The sequence below is a fragment of the Diprion similis genome, chromosome 2 (genome assembly GCF_021155765.1).
Source record: "Diprion similis isolate iyDipSimi1 chromosome 2, iyDipSimi1.1, whole genome shotgun sequence".
NCBI lineage: Eukaryota > Metazoa > Arthropoda > Insecta > Hymenoptera > Diprionidae > Diprion > Diprion similis.
This window is the reverse complement of record NC_060106.1, coordinates 21,686,434-21,703,361: the sequence shown is the minus strand read 5'-3', so window position 1 is coordinate 21,703,361 and position 16,928 is coordinate 21,686,434. Positions and strand designations below refer to the sequence as shown.

The 16,928-nt window shown below is 40.3% G+C and overlaps 1 protein-coding gene across 4 annotated transcripts in view; it reads left to right on the top strand.

Annotated features, from left to right (window-relative positions):
* LOC124414408 (solute carrier family 12 member 4) overlaps positions 1-16,928 on the top strand; it is a 63,911-nt gene that overhangs the window by 25,353 nt on the left and 21,630 nt on the right. The window contains exon 1 of one of the 4 annotated variants that reach the window (XM_046895364.1): positions 11,812-11,901. The exons of the other annotated variants lie outside the window; for them this stretch is intronic. Coding sequence (XP_046751320.1) covers positions 11,844-11,901 — 58 coding nt within the window. The 5' untranslated portion in view covers positions 11,812-11,843. Of the gene's footprint in view, positions 1-11,811; positions 11,902-16,928 lie in introns of those variants that run through there. 4 annotated transcript variants of the gene reach the window in all.

The following is a 16,928-nucleotide window of genomic DNA, read 5'->3' as shown; positions in this document are numbered from 1 at the left end:
CTCTCGCGATGCGAAGAGCCTCTTGTTATTGGTGATTTTTCGTTTGATTGGTTTCAGTCACTCGTATTCTAAAAACGACGATATTTTTATCTCATACAAGTTATTACGTCACGGTACGTTATAGATATGGGGCGTCCGGTGAAACGTGTAATAACGGTTCACTTGAAGGGTAAATTCCCATCTGGTTCTTGGGTAAATAAGTCTGAAGGCTGCCCTGGGGACAGATGACGAGGATAGGTGAGAGGGGAGGACATCAGGGTGTATAACCTAGCTGTCCATGGAATATGGAATCTCAAAGTGAGCAGAATTGCTATCCCATTAACGGCCAATTTTCCGTCATCCTGCCTTAATTTCCGACCCTGCTGATCGCATCCCACGGCGACTGGAGCTACGGGACGTCGAATTAAACTGGGCTTTCACGAGTAGTTAAATAAAGTGACGAAAAAAGAAGGATGACAATAATTTGGAGAGAAGTGTAGGAGGATGGGGAAATATAGGCCCGGAAAAATCCATTCACTCTCAAATTATGATCCTCTCATATTTGTCCAACTATATATGAAATATCTACCATCAATCGAGCCGTTATACCTTCAATATGATTATTCATATTTTAATGTCCGAACATCTGATATTTTCGATACTTTTTATTGCTATCAACTACTTTGGTACAAGTTCAGAATACATGAAGCTGACGTCTAACAATAAGAGGACAAATTCATCTATCTACTTGGAAATAATGTTTTAGTTTCATTCCTATCTTGCGTCTAACTATTGTTAGGCGTTGATCCGTTCATTTCTATTTAATCTATAACCATTTATTGAACTATCTATTTTACGCAATAATGTCTAACTACTTCATTGGCATGTCGATTTGTGAATAACGACTAACAATTCATTGACCTCACATCCAACATCCATGTGTTGGCATGTCTAACTATGTTTTACGGCTAACTAGATACGTAGACATATTTGAAAAACTTGTCTCTACGAAGAAGCTACACCCTTGTGTGTAATTTTAACTTTACCTTTGAAGGCAGACGGCATTAGCATCTATAAGCTTCGTGTTGCGTACTGGGAGGAATTCACCTTCGTGCTGGGTGTAATTATATACCGCGGGATCGAAGTAGCTGCATCTTTTATAAGGTGGGAAGGTGATTCAGGTGAAGGTCTCCGGGGCAAGGTTCGCTGAGTATAAGGTCTTCCAACGATACATGTAGTATGGCCGTCCAGATCTCTGCGGCGCCAACGAAAGCCATATTCCACCGTCTCGCATACCTACGTTTGTTGTTCATTTCACGTACCTACCTTATATTTGTTATTAATTAACGCGTCTGCTCTGCACGAGCTCAGGCCAGAACTCCGCGGTGCCCTTCATTAACCATGCCCCAGACCAACGGCACACATAACATATCCACCCATACCCCGTTTCAACACTGTACAGTACTGGCATACCCCGAGTGTTATGTGGACTAAACACCCTTTGGTATTTGCATACAAGATTATACCGTGCATTAAATTACCGTAACTCAAGACAGGCGACCCGTTTACCCCATTCCACTTCTTCTCAAGATTTTTCTCACATTAACGTTGTTCGGTGCTCAACCATAGTACTAAGGTAGGTAGGTATACATACTATGAAAGAAATTATAGACTAAAGTAAAACAAATAATTCAACAATTGAAAAATTCAATGGCGTTTCAAGATTATTCTATGCCGTCTTTCTCCTCCGTTAAAGGACCAAGATCCCTCAAATGGAAATAGGATGTCAATAAGTCACCGCCCCTTTGACCTCGGCTGGTCACATTTCGCTTGGAATATGTATGTAGCCAGAAACGGTGGGTGTGGCAGCAACTGCGTGATCCCTGGAAGCCAAAACGTGTAAAGCCTGAACAAGCACCGATTGATACCCTAGTCGATCGGGTAGTTTCCGCTAATGAGAACCCGTCGAACGTTCACTGGTGGAACATTAGCAATTGTAGAGTAGGTAGCGTTATATGACGACTGATCTCCCGTCGAGTGTCATGAACTGCTGGATACAACACAGTGGTGAACTACTCTACTGTACCTACCATCTAGGTTTAATGAATGTCTGCAATTACAGGATTGTACAATGGAATACAGAGTGGAACGGAATGGAAATAAATGGAACGGAATACGAGTTGCATTAACCGTAACCTCCCCTAATTGAGAATAGTGTACAAACACGTGATCAAACAGTTTATTAATATCACGGTCAAACATGCGTATTTTCATTCCAGCACTAATGAGTCTCAAGCTTGGCTCGATGGTTGGTCAACTCTTTCGAAAATTAGAGTTGAACCTATAACCACAAGTTGTTCTCACGTGGGATATTGATATATGGACTGTACTGTGAAGTGACGAGTGTATCATGTGGTTGAGGTACGTTTGTAACTGAGTTCAACCTTAACTTGGTAGGCAATTTGACCTGACGGAACTACTCTGCGACTTGGAATTAGAAACTCTACAAATGCCACTCGACAAAGGGGTCTTGCAGACACTCCGAGCACTGCCAGTGAAACAGCGAAATATGATCGACGAAACTTTCTGTGTGGAAATTCTTTTCCCTGTTGGATTTGTGAATGAAATAATATCGATGCGTGAAACAGTATTAATTATTATTTGACTACAGCAAGTATTCAGTCAAGGATTTGTTCAATTACGTATATAATCGAAAACTGAAAGTTAGTCGATAATCAATTTTTGACAATGCGAATTTATTTCACCATCGCCATCTGTATCCATTTCAATTATCATATATTGCTTTTTCCGATCAGTTGAAAAGTTCAATAAAAATTTAAGCCTTTTAGCAGGCATTTGTAAATAATCCACTTACAAATAAAATGAGCTACGATTTACCGGAGTAAATCTCCAAGTTAATATTTTTAATTTCCCTACTGATTCGACATTGTTTGGATCTCAAGAGACATCCTATCTTTGCTTATAAAATATCGAGATCGTAATAAAATTAAACACTGCAATATAATTCGGACCGCACTCTTATACCCACGTGGACTAAGTCAGCAGACATCGTTGGAGTGAAAAAAGTATCTCCGCGGTGAAGGAAGTGCTCATGATCTGGGCTAATTAGTCCTAATGCCAGTGGAATTCCGGGGCGTTACATGCCTAAGCCCACTAAGTACAAAAGGAGCGGATTCCTGTGCGTGGTCCGGAGGAAGAAGAGCGCACAAACAGGAAAGGAGAACGAGGACGAGTCCTTCGTGAAATGGGGTTTCGGTTAGTCACGTTAATTACGTTAACTTTATAAGACTTTCTGGAATCCCGTCAACAAATCGAAGCAAAACATTAAACTACATGATACCTATATCAAGACGATGTAAAGGCTTGGAGTCATAGTCGTTCAAAAGTTGTAAACAGTAAACAAACAGTAACGACGTTCCTCAGTGTTTCGTGTCGTATCACGAAGCCTGCAACTTCAAACGTAGTTCAGACACAAAACACTCCTCGATCGTCGTCACTCACAGCTTTATTAAGCCTTGAGCTTACATTAGTTTCGGTTGGAATTTTCCTCTCGTCTCGACTCAAGTCGAGTAAGTATCCATCCTCGGCGACGACCCGGGCCGAGTATCGACGAGTCGGAGGAGGATAACGCCCTCCGGATCCTAGTTTCGACCTGCGGCGCACTGCCAGGACGACGACGGCGATCGGCCCTACCAGGAGTCATTGCGGCGTCTGTGAAGCACCGAGTCCATCCGGATGCATCCCCACGAAAACCGGGCCCACTTTTCCGCCTCGAAACCGCGCAGCAGCGCCGGTTTTGCGCGTAATAACGAAGCCCAATATGTCTGGCCGTCTCCCCTCCCTCCATATCTCTCTTTCTCTCTCTCTGTGTACAAACGCTGGATACAGGAGGAGACGCAGACTCCGCTGTATCGATTTACTCTCTCGCCGGTTAGGCGGCGGCGGCGGCGGCGGCGTCGCGGTTCAGACGGAGACCAGGAACAACGTGCCGGGGTTCGGCCTCCCTGCCTCCATGGGTGTAGCTGCGTCGTGTACGCCCCTGAATTTCACGGACTACTACGGGACACTTTCAACGAAATATATTTTATTTCCACGATTCAAAGAGCTGTGATAACTTATGAACTATATTATTGATACAGAGGAATATTTTCATTTATTGCTGTTGGGGATTGGAAAGTTCTAGTAAGATGAGATATGTTTTTTTATTTTGTTTTATTCAAACGACGGTTTAAATTTTGATGAAATTATTGTTTAATTAATCTCATCACTGGTTATTGCAAGAAATATATAAATCTGTTTGTTTAGTTGGATATGTATTTTCAGTTGAAGAAGGTCTTTGTTGAAATCAATTCATCGATGCAAAAACAGGAAAGTTACGCAATAGTTACACAAGACAATATGAAAGTGAAAAAATATTTTAGGACTATATTGTAATCGTAACTATGAGACATTTCTCTTAATGTACCTGGACACACAGAGAAAAGACTTGTTGACTTCGCTAAATATTATGGCGATTAGTTAGTTATCTCGAAAGAACTGTTATTTTGTTGGAGAGAAAAATGGTTGGAATAATAATATAATTTGTGTTATTAAGTTGAACTACGTTTATTTGAATTAATAATCATTGATCGATCATGTTTGGTAAGTTCAATATATTTTTTACTCTTTGTCGATCCGTAAACTAACATTCAGGCTTTGGAAGCCTCTTGAAGTTTCTGTATTTGCATATTATTTTCTCCCGAAAATTTCCCGTAATTTTCTAAACTCGGTGGAGAAATTAAATATGCCATAAACGCAATTGAAGACAACGCGTTGTGATAATTATTACGAAATACGGGGTTTTGGGAACAAATTCAAACTGTCCTAAAGTTGTGCTGAAATATTATTACGACTATCCTAAAACTCGACAAAAGAAGACAAATGTAACGGCCCAAGGGATGTGGAATGAAAAACAAATCGTTGAGGGAGAAAACGTTCGTTTGCACTGACATTTACCAACCAAAGGAAAGAAGACAAAAGAAATATGCTTGTGTAAAAAACCTTGGAGAGGGAGGGCAAAAAAAGAAACAAAGAGAGAGAGAGAGAGAGAGATTCTTTGACAATCGGTCATCTAGTACAAGATCTTTATTATTATCCGTGAGAAGTCGTGACTTTCAAAATAGCAGCGGCAGTATGTTATATGCTTATAATAGAGGGAAAAACCCGATGAAAGGGTGTATAATTACTTCGGGAGTTTGAGACGTTGATGATAATAATCGTCATAGCAAACGTTTTAATTATTTGTAGAAAATTAAACGCGGGCTTAGCCCAAAACAACTTGTCTCATTGCGAAAATGAGAGAGAGAAAAAGAGGGAGACAGAGAGAGAGAGAGAAGGACCCACCCTTTTCCAAAACCTGCATCTTACGTAAGGATAGGTAGGGCAAGATGATTTATACAAGGCAGGAATAGTTTCGCTCCAAGGTTCAACGACAGCGACAAACTTCGAGTCTAAGCCAAGAATATTATTCTTCAAATCTAGCTAATAAGGGTCGCTAACAACGGTTAAATCGAGTACCAACCCGTAAATTATACCTTTCACAAGCCCAGTCATCCCCTCCCTCCGAACGATTAACACGTTTTTGTCAATACTTCCCGAAGGGAAAAGGGATTCCCCCCTCTCCACTTCTCTGCTCCCAGAATTCTCCCTTAATTAACTCCGTACACACGAAGGGGTTTGTTTCTTGTGATCCTATCAGCGTTCACCGCAATTAAATATTTCCTCGTTAATATGTCAGTCTGAAGAGATTAAAAACGTTACTAATTTGTCGAGGTGAATGGATGCCAAATCGAGGATTATACACATGTTGGGCTGATTTAAATTCCTTCATTTGCTACTGACCTTTCAAAGAAGCTTATATTAAATGATATTCACGTCTGTGGAGTTTTTTTTTTTTTTTTTTTTTTTTTTTTTTGTTACTTACGGAAATAATGTGACTATGAGATCAAATCTTTTATGATTATGATTTTCAGGTGTGCACTTTGCTTTTAGCGGAGGAAAATGTTTTTATTGGGGTTAAAGAAATCACAATACGCTTTTACTTTTTGGACTCCTTTCACGACGACAGTCCCAAGTTTCTTTTTACTTCTTTATATTTGTTTTCGTTTTATTCCAGAATACAATTAGGCGGATGTTGCATTGCTACCAACATATCATAAAAATTGTCTAGTATCATTGTGTAACGATCCTTTATAAATAAATAAATATTAACGATAAGTTAACGGAAGCAAAGCGACTCTCTCAAGATTGTCAAGTATTGGAAAAACTGTGAGCTTTCACCTGCAGAGCCGGGTGATTACGGCGATTATAACCTCAAATTCCCGCTATGTTGACCATGGATTCACGAATGCCCTTGTAATCGTCTAGATCTTACTTAGCAATAATGGGAAGTTGAAACAGAAAAGAAATGTACACTGTATAAACACTCGGAACAGAGTGCGTCTTATGAAATGAACGATATTAATATATTGTTCTTAATGAAATTTCAGTCAAGTTTCACTTCAACTTTAAGTATTTAACGGAGGAAAGTCAAATCACAATCTCCAAATTTTTTACCATAGACTCTAAACCAAGAATCTAAATGACATTCGCTAATTCAGCGTTAGGCATGACACATGGTCTCAATAAAATTATTCCATGGTGTCCAGTAAAAAATCCGTACTAAATTCAACGACATTTTTAGGTTATGTAAGGATATTAAAAATAGAATATTGCTACAGCACAAGTAAAAATTCAAGGATAGTTTCCAGAACTTTTTACGGATGAGTAAAATTCTAGGATATTTCCAGGACCACTGGCCAATATCCTAGATACCCTTCTCGGGCAATAAGTCTGAAATATAGTATAAATATATATATATAGATTGGCTCTAGGTCGTCGTGGGCAGAAGGATTCTGGGGTGGAACACATGGTGGAACGAACCCCATGAAAAGACGGTGAGGATCTCGTAGGTCGCTACTCGCGCCTCTCGCTTGCAGCGAGTCATATGACGTCACCTTCACCCCGTCACGTAAGCGACCAGAGACTAGGAGAGCCGAGCTGCGTTACGTAAGAGCCGAGGGTGCAACCACCGACTGCCCCAGTTTCTTCCTATTCCGTCTCGTCCTCCTCGAGGGTCTTCCTCTTCCTCTTCCTCTTCCTCTTCCTCATCCTTTACTCCCTTTTCTCACCCGCCGCCTCATCCGCAGTTGGTCCGGAAGTTGCTCTTTCGCGAGCGCCTTCCAGCCGGGGTGACTAATTGACACGGACTCGGAGAGGGAGAGGAGGAGGTTTCTCTAAGGAACTTTTCTGGAGACGGACGGAGACACTCTAGGATTCTGAAGGCGAACAGCTACCGACGCAATCTTTGGGTAGACATAATGAAATAAAATTGAAACACTTGCCGAGATCGGAATTAATTATCAGGAATCTAGATCGATCTCCTTTCCTCATTAATTCAATTCGGTAAAAGCCGTGCTATGCAGACGCGCTTTCATACATACTGAAAAGACAAGGACGTACGCCCACTAGTATTATGTCTATACCCGTAACGTATCTTTAATCCCTTTTTTTTTTTTTTTTTTTTTTTTCATCCTAACCCAGTTTTGTTACAACGGTTGACTTAACAGTGCTTTCAAGTCAAGCTACGTAGAGGTGTAAGAAAATATCTGATGTCTAAGAATTTTCTGGTACGTATAGAAAATATTTCTGTTACTTCCGGGTACCTTTACAATGTGAAGAGAGATAGGTTGTCTGCGGAAAATCAGATTAATAAATGTCAGTTAAATAAAATTTTATACCCATTGAATTAAGTACAAATTCTTTATACTTACGAATTTTTTTTTCTTCTTCTTCTTTGTTTTCGGATCGTACAATTTACAATTAAAATTATAAAACTGCACCGAGACTTTATCGACATGAAATCGTGACCTAGAATACGATTCCGTGCCAATGAATCACCGGAAGTAAACTAAACTGGGCAATTAATAAATTGCAAACTTTCACCGTTTCCACCCACGGACTATTGCCAAATTTCTATGAATGTATAAATTCAACTAATCGGTATATTTGAAAGAATAATCCACGGATTTAAGGATATATATATATATATAATTTCAAAATTTCCAAAGAAACGATGATACAACGAGATACAAAAGCGCGCGTGACTAATTCAATCACCCGGAGGTGGTGAGCTAATTGATATTCAAGCTTCCCCCACGAAAGCCTCACGGAGGTAGAATGAGATTTGCAAAAAAAAAAAGAAAAAGAAGCCCCTTTTGTACTCGGACCCTAAATTTTCGTATATAATAATTCTCTAACGGTCGACTAACTGATTCTTCCGAGAGGCGATGAGGGAAAGAGCCGGAGAGGGGGGGGGGGGGGATGAAGAAATGCTGACGCCAAGACAAGGGCGTCAATTCAGACAAAGGCCTTCGCGGTGCTTCAACTTCAGCGCGGATCGAAAGTTCTCGAAAAAATTTTCTATACACCTGCAAGTCTATATTTATTGTAGTACATATATATAATATATATATAATTTAGGTGTGATGTATACGTATCCGTTATCAACTGAAACACAAAAGCGATGCACGACTTGACGTTACTTCTGCCTCATAGCTGTATGACAGATATATGCATACGCCAGGGTATATATATATATATATATATAGATATATATTATCGAGGTATCGATGTATCCAGAAATCGAGCCAAGGTCTTCCACTTCACCGACTTCCACTTCCTCTCTGATCCGTCCTAGGCCTGTAGACGAGAATAACGGACTTTGGTACAATTCGAGCCTAACAAGCAAGATGGCGGGGCTGGTTTCCGGCCTGCAATTCATACGAAGAGGGGGGAGGAACACGAGATTCCTGTACTAAGGATGAATTATAAATTAAAAAACTGCTGCGGATTTTTCCTTCGTACGTTTCTCATGTAGGTTCAGATATTTGGATAAAGGACGAACGGCTGTTCTATTTAATATATATATATATGTATATACACTTTACTCTGTCCCTTGGGAACAGGAAGAAAATTGAGGTGGTCCAGCCAGCTACGCCCTTGCGGGCGGGGTTAAACGGTCTCTTCGAAGGTCGGGAGGGGGGGGGGGGGTGGATTATTTTTCTTGGCAGGATATACGCGTGCCTAATTGTTACGAGAGGCGAGGCGAGGCGAGGGACAGCTGATTAGGAAATTGGAAGTATACGGATAACGGATGACGTGTTGGAATTACTTTCTCATTCTCATCTCCCATGTTGTTATAGGTTCTTGATAGATTTCAAGCAGACATATCTAATCGCGATCGTATTTTCGTCTGTCTGTAATGTAATAACAAAAACGAGAAAACTGATCAGAAATTATTTTTCATCGACTTATTGGGCAAGGATGAAAATTTTCTGCAGCTATTGCTAGTGTAGCCTGCAATGTTGATAAATAACAGAAAGAAAATTGTGAATACATGAATGTATAAGCGAATCGATATACGTGAGATTGGAAAAGTGTTTAATAAATAGAATCAGTAACAACGACGTTATAACGTTGAAGACTTTTCCATGTCCGTGTCATCTTCCATATCCATATAACGTGAGCAAGTGGATTCGTCAACGATATGACGCATCGTTTTTATATTGTAATATCTTAACAGTGTCAGATCCGTAAAGCGATTGAATGAAAAAAAGGTGAAATACGACCTGACGTGATCGGTTTGCAATTAAGTGATTAAATATTGTTTCTTTCCGGTCACGTGGCTTTGTCAGTTTAGTTTTTTGACAGCGTGGCAACCGCAGCTACAAACGATAGAGAAACCACCGCCTTAACTTTACTCGATATTAAAGGATAATTACAACCTTACTCGCAACCTCTGCAAGTATTTTTTATCCACGTATATCTATACGAAATTCTCGAGGTTTCTCGCTTGCGAATTTTTCCGCAAAAAGCTGAAGGGTGTCGTTAAGGTTTCTGCGAAAAGGTCATATTTTTAAGAGGAAAATTCATCACCTGCTTAGCGTTATACGAGGAAGGTTCAAATCTCTTTTCGTTAGTCAGTTGGTGCGAAAGCTAACGACCCTATATAGTGATATATTTTTATTATTTAAACAGAGATATTCAAAAACAATGATCTCGAGTACAAAAGATATTCAGTCATATTCAGAGAAAAACAAAGAGTCGGATGAATCGACTTACCTTTTCGCCGGAGTGAAAAGGTTGGACGGTTACATAATTATATAGATACATAAAATAGACAAGTCAAGATATATATAGAAAAGTGAAAATACAGCAAGTAGAACAAAATAAAAAAATGAAATGAAATGCTAGAAAATAAAAAGTGAAAAAAATTAACCAAAATTTTACGATTTTCTACGATTCTACATAATTAGCGATCTTTATTTTTCAACTTTATAAATTTTTCTATTTCACTAACTAGATTCTCGCGTCTTCTTTACTTTAAAATATCAACTATTCTATTGTCTTCTCCACTTCTGCTTTTTAAATTTTACCAATTTTTCTATATTTACTCATAAATTAAAATTTGTAGGTTTTTGTGTGGAAAGTAAAAAAAAAATTACACCTAATACAGAAATATAAACAGACAGTAAAACATTCGAGACGAAAATCCAGAATCGTGAAAATTTCTACACTTTTCTACGATTCAACATCTTACACATGCCGTCAATTACTTATATATATATCGATCGCCATAATCTTGACGCTATACATTTTCTCTCCTACAGAACATTACTTATAACAATATAATAATATTATAATTTCGATCTAAATATTCTTATAATATACATTTTCAAACGCGACGAATAACGTATTCACGTTTTCAAAAATCAGTTGCCTTCCCGACCCTCTACACCCTCGCCCCCCACGGGCCTCATCCAACCACCATCATCGAACACCTTTAGGATCCGCCCGAGCATCCCCCGTAATAAAAAATCAATCGCGAGACGGTAGCGCAAGAAAAATACACCCCCAGGTGTCCAAACGTGGATAGATCGAGGAAGCCGAATCGGCTCGGCGTAGATCCCCGATAAAATTGGGCGAGTCGGTTCTCCGGAAGTAAGTAAGTAAGTAAGTAAGTAAGTAAGCAAGTCGGCCCCGTCCTCAAGGTCGGCGAGGCGGCAGCCCCGCAGAATAAGAAAACTCGGTGAACGGACGTCACCTGAAGCACACACCACCTAGCCGGGCACCGCACCGTCCGCGTCACGGGGCGTCGGGAGCCGGAGGCTGAGCCGAGGGTGGCGGCGTCGCGGCGCAGGCGTCGGTCGCCGAGGGATGAAGGGACGGCGGGTGGGGGAGGGGGAGGGGGAGGGGGAGGCAGCTCCCTGCGCCCGGGACACGCTCAACGCCCGAGAACCGCGAGGCCGCGCGCGGGTGTCGCAAGCCTGCCTTCGCCTTCCTTGCCCGCAGCTTAAAGCCCGGCTTGCTGCTTCCAGAGAGCGACCCGGTGATCGAGAGGGTTAGAGTCGAGAGGGTTGCGTCTGAGATGCGTTGCTGATGATGCACAAGATACGGTTAAAGTGTTGAAATAACCGGGCGCCGGCGCCAGATATATTCTTCGTATATATCCAGAGAACACCAGGGCGGCTCTCGGAGTGATTTTTCACCGAGTACATCATCCTCCGTCGTGTTTACGTCGCGTGCGCGCTTTTCACGGTACATACTAAACTCTGCTCTGTTTTTACGAATCTCTGACCTCCGGGGAATACGGTGACGACGACGAGGAGGAGGTGACGCCTGAGGGAAACTGTTCTGCAGGAACCACGACGTGGATCGTGGAAATAAAGACTTGACGCCTACTGGAAGAGATATCAGTTCCCGCCATGAGCGAGGGACTACCCTCCAAGTCTAAGGTCAAGTCGGCGACTCTTCTGGAGGCCGGTATGATCAGCAATCGCGTTTAAATTTACATCATCATTGATGTGTAGGAAACGTTAGACGAACACACTTTGCTTGTGACGGATGAGATTCGAGTGTCTCGAGTCGGTACGGAAATATTATGGAACTTGATAACTGTGTTAAAAAATTTCTGAAGCTTTGTTACCATTTTTGCTAATACTGTGAACGGTAAGTTTGAATATGAGACGCTCGTTTAACGGATGAGTAAAGATGGAAGTAACATCCACACACGCGATTCGAGACACTTGAATCTTTGTGGTGGAAAAACGACTAAGAAAAACTTAAAGAAACATAATTGAAGGTTTCGTGTAACTTTTTTAGTATAGATATAAATTTCGCATCTTCGCAATCTTCTTGCAATAATAACGAAAAGTTCCGAAATCTGCTATTTCAATGCGTATAATAGCAGTGTCGAGTCGTTAAACGGATTTTGTTGCATGCGATAATTATTAAAGAAATTTAGTGCAGGCGCGGTGTTCTCGAGCTTTTAAAATTGGACGCCAACGAGCCAGTTTGGCTCGTTGCAGAAACGTCAGTTCAATGCAATCGTTCGACGATGACCTGCACAATATTTATACGCGTCATATATTATCCACACCGTTCATTGCGATTGACAGTGTATTCATGAATTGAGGTGATGATGATTTATACACGCGCGTATAATAATATTCTGCTTGACAAATTGAAAGGCGTGGATGAATCAACGATCGCTAGTTACGTTTCCCAGTCCATTCTTCGTCTGCTTCTGCTTCTGCTTCTGCTTCTGCTTTTCTCTCGTCTTTGCCGTCGGTGGCAGAAGACGGCAAAAAAAATGTCTGCTCAGATCAAAGAATCTGAGCTTTTATTATACTCGAAACTGGCTTCTTCGTCTCCTCTTGAGTTTCCCTCAATGAAGTGCGACCCCGGATTTCTAACATTCCGCTTTACTCATATATCTTGCGATCAGCCGCCGGTCGAATGTCCGCCTTTTATTAGACTCAATTTTCCTCCTCGTGTCAGTTTATCCTCCTCTTCAGTACCACGAATAAAAATTATACAAAAAAACTGTTAATTATACACCACGCGGTACATTTTTATCAAAACTCAAACAAACAACTGAAAAGTATTAAGTTTACCCTTTTCTTAGAAACTCCAGGAATCTTTGTTTCTTGTGTATATAGTTAAATCTGTTCCATAAAAGAACATTCTTACTTGCTTCAAGCATTTTTATGCAAATACTGTGAACCAGTACCAACTATAAAAAACACCGAAACGTTTGTTTTGCGTACAATTATTCAACAAAGTCTTTTTCCCTAACGGCGGTTTCGCAACTCCAAAAAACCCACAAACACCTAGAAAAAATTGAAAAATAAATTTCCCATTTTACCCATCGAAACAGTTCCACACCATGATATATATTCGCATGGTCCATCCCCTGTTGGTCGATCGGTAGAGAAGACTGGGGCTAGAAGTAACAGGGGTAGATTGTTACTACAATTATTATTTTTAAACTATGGAAGATGGTGCCACAGGTTAAGGAGTTTAAATATCCCCCCCCCCCCCCCCCCCCCGCCCCCAATTTCCATAGTTTAGTAATAATAACCGTTCTAACAACCTACCCCTGTCACTTCTAGCCCCAGTTTCCCCTGCGGAACAGGTTTAACGGGAATATATTCAATATCAGTTGACAGGATTTAACCGCCGAAGGTTGATGATGTTCGCGCCGATCCATCCCGTCGGTATTATTATACCCATCGGATTCGGGGCTGAAGGAAGACGCCGCGACGCCTTCACACCGACAATTTGAGTAACGAGCTGAGCCATTAGCGGATGGATCGTCCGTGTCTGTCGATCGGGTCTTGACGGTTGGGAATATCGTGTGACATTCGCGAGCCATCTGAAAGAGGAAAAAGATTTTCTCTGTTGATCGGCATCACGAGAGATCAGAGATTCTTTCGATTCTCGATGGCAGTAAATCAAATCGGTAAACTCACCGCGACGCAGGATTCAAACTCGTTTCATCCTGATCCTCGGCTATCAGTGGGACAATGCAAAGCTCTTTCGTTTATCCTTTTTTTTATTTCCAAACGATATCTTATACCAAATTCAAGTCCGAACCGATACCTACGAATGAATTTTCGTGAAGGAGGAAAAACTTGTATATATTTTTCTGTAATAATGATTACTGTAACGGGTATTTTAGTTGAGGAAATCGTAAATCGTTATCGCTGTTATACTTTTTATATAATAACAGCGATAAATATTTGTGAGTTTAGAAGTGATCGGCACGATTAGCTTGGTTGAAAATCGGTAAAGATAATTGCATTTCGGAGAATTTTTTATACAATATTAACATTAATATACAGTTCCTATATAAAATTATTTCTATTTCTTTCTTAGAATGAAAAACGTGAAATCATTTTCTCCCAAAATTACAACGCCTAGACAAATTATGAATATAGGCTTATATTTTTCTTTTCTGTTCACCAATTTACCAACATAACAATCCTCTTCCGTGGGCAAATAAAAGACCTTAATGAGTCGTATCGATACGGCAACAGAGTTTCTATACAATTGAAGTATAAATAATTAATTTCTATACAGATAGCAATAAATGAATTCGGCATATAAATTACAAGTTGGATGGTATTATAGGTATATTAGAAAAACAGAAAAGACGAGAGAAAAAAAACATGATATAAAAAAAAAGAAAAAAAAAAGAAAGCAATATTATTTGAATAAATATATAAAATTTATATAACGCCGTTTTTTGCCTGTTATACTATATTCTTATTCCATATTCTTATTATTTAAATCATTATCACGGTTATAATTATAATTTGATTTTCAAACTGTATATAATAACTCAATTGAGAACGAGTTCCTCCTCCTTCTCTCTCTCTCTCTCTCTCTCTCTCTCTCTCTCTCTCTCTCTCGAATACCGGACGTCGAGTAGCTCAATTAGCGTCTGGAGTGAGGATGATTCGTGAAAATCGCAACGGCCCTTACTATACACACGGTCGCGGATTTCTTCTCGCATGTGTGTGTGCGGGTGCGCAGGGGGACGGAGGGGGTTGATACATGCACGAAATCCTCGAGGCATACAGCCGCGAAGTTGTCATGGGTGGGGCGAATAAGGAGAGAAATGGGGAGGCTAGGCTCTGCGCTGCGCCGCGGCGGTGGGACAGGACAGGAGAGGAGAGAGATCAATGCGGAGTGCCGAGAGCCGAGGCTCCAGCGGCTCCAGCTTCCCTCCGGATCTCCCTCCTCCCTCATCCCTTCTGCATCCCGACCCCGCAGCCCTGACGTACCCAACGGCGACCCACCGACCTATATTTAACTCGAATTTCCGCGCAGGCAGCGTTGGGGTGGTTGGAGGGTGAGGTGAGGTGAGGTGAGGTGAGGTGAGGTGAGGTGAGGTGCCTGGATCTCTACGTTAGAGAGCGTGCAGCCTTGCTTTGCCTGGCGCCGGGGGTGGTCGGCGCCTCGATCCACCCCCCAGCCCAGCCTCCGAACTTACCGCTCCTTGATATAAAGTTTCGAGGTAATATTCTCTCGATATCCTCATCCTCATCCCTTCGATATCTCTCACTCGATGTATAAAAATTTTATACCCTTTCTAACTTGGCAGCAGAAGTAGAAGTTATATTTTATAGTTGTGTAGGATTTTTGGAGAATCCGTTATTGCGTGAAGTGATATGTCTATTTGGGGAATACGTTTTGACATCGATGTCTGTAAAATTTTTATCGATATTTTGGTTTGGTTCAGGATTTTGTAATATGGTAAAGAAGATTCGGTCGTTCAACTCATGTTCGAATTATCGAAAATGGAAATTATTTTTTAAGAAATTTGTTGAGAATTTTGGAAAATGTCGAGTTATTGTGAAATATTTGAATAATAGAAATTCGAAATAGTTTCAATCAAATTAAAGATTGTGATGTCAAAACTGGGTCAATTTGGCACAGAATGCACCGTATGAATATCGATATAAAAATATTTGCTCTAATTTATCGTTTCAGAATGTAAAAATATCTCATAGAGAGAAGAGAAGTGCATGGGAAAAAATTTTCATTGTCTGCGGTACAATTTGAATGAATGAATAACGAATATGAACGAATTTTGAATTTCAATTTCACGCATCAATTGTTACCGAATTACCATACGTTTTCAACTTTTCGTTATTCATAGTGCATGCAATTTTCTACGATTCATCGACCGATCATTTGGAATTTGAAATTAAAGAAATTCTGTAATCGTTTTGCTCAATAATTGAGGCGCAGATTTTTTTCAAACTTCAATATTATAATTATTTTTCCAGTTAATTTTCAACTTGTGTTATAAACGATTTGATATTTTCATATTTCAAGTTGAATTGTCATTCTCTGTTAAACTTTCTACGATTTATAATAAATTAATTCTCATCGCTATCGAAAAAGTAACGAAAACTGCAGCCTCGCTTAGGTAGAGTCACGTTCATACGTGATGTTTTCATCTAATTCCCAACCTTGGTGGGAAAAAATCTGTACATATGCAAGCAAGGCAATACTTGCAGAAAGGCCGGGTTGAGTAAATGCATTCAATTCGATTCTCCCACTGCATTGGAGCGGTTACAATGGAAGGAATAATTTATATCTGGCACACGGCATTCGGTCACTCTACTCTAGTCAGCAGAGATAGTTCTGTTGAAACATGCATAGGCTGTTGATTGAATCTACAGACCGATGAAACAATGAATGAATACTTATTACACTTACACAAAATGAAACTGTAAAATGTAATCTGTGTTAACCGTACTAGGAATTAATCTCCATTCATGAATAAATAAGAAAAACAATTAACTTTGGGTTTATACAATAACAAGCAGATTAGCTCTAAACCTGTTTTACTTAACATTTGTTAGAAATAAACTTCTCAGAGTTTCACATTTTTCCGATTACTTCAACCAACAGTTCCTAAGAAGGTCTTTTCGTCGGCCATCTTTATTACAAATTTCTTCTCTTCTCTTTTCTGCCCTGGTGAACATTTTAAA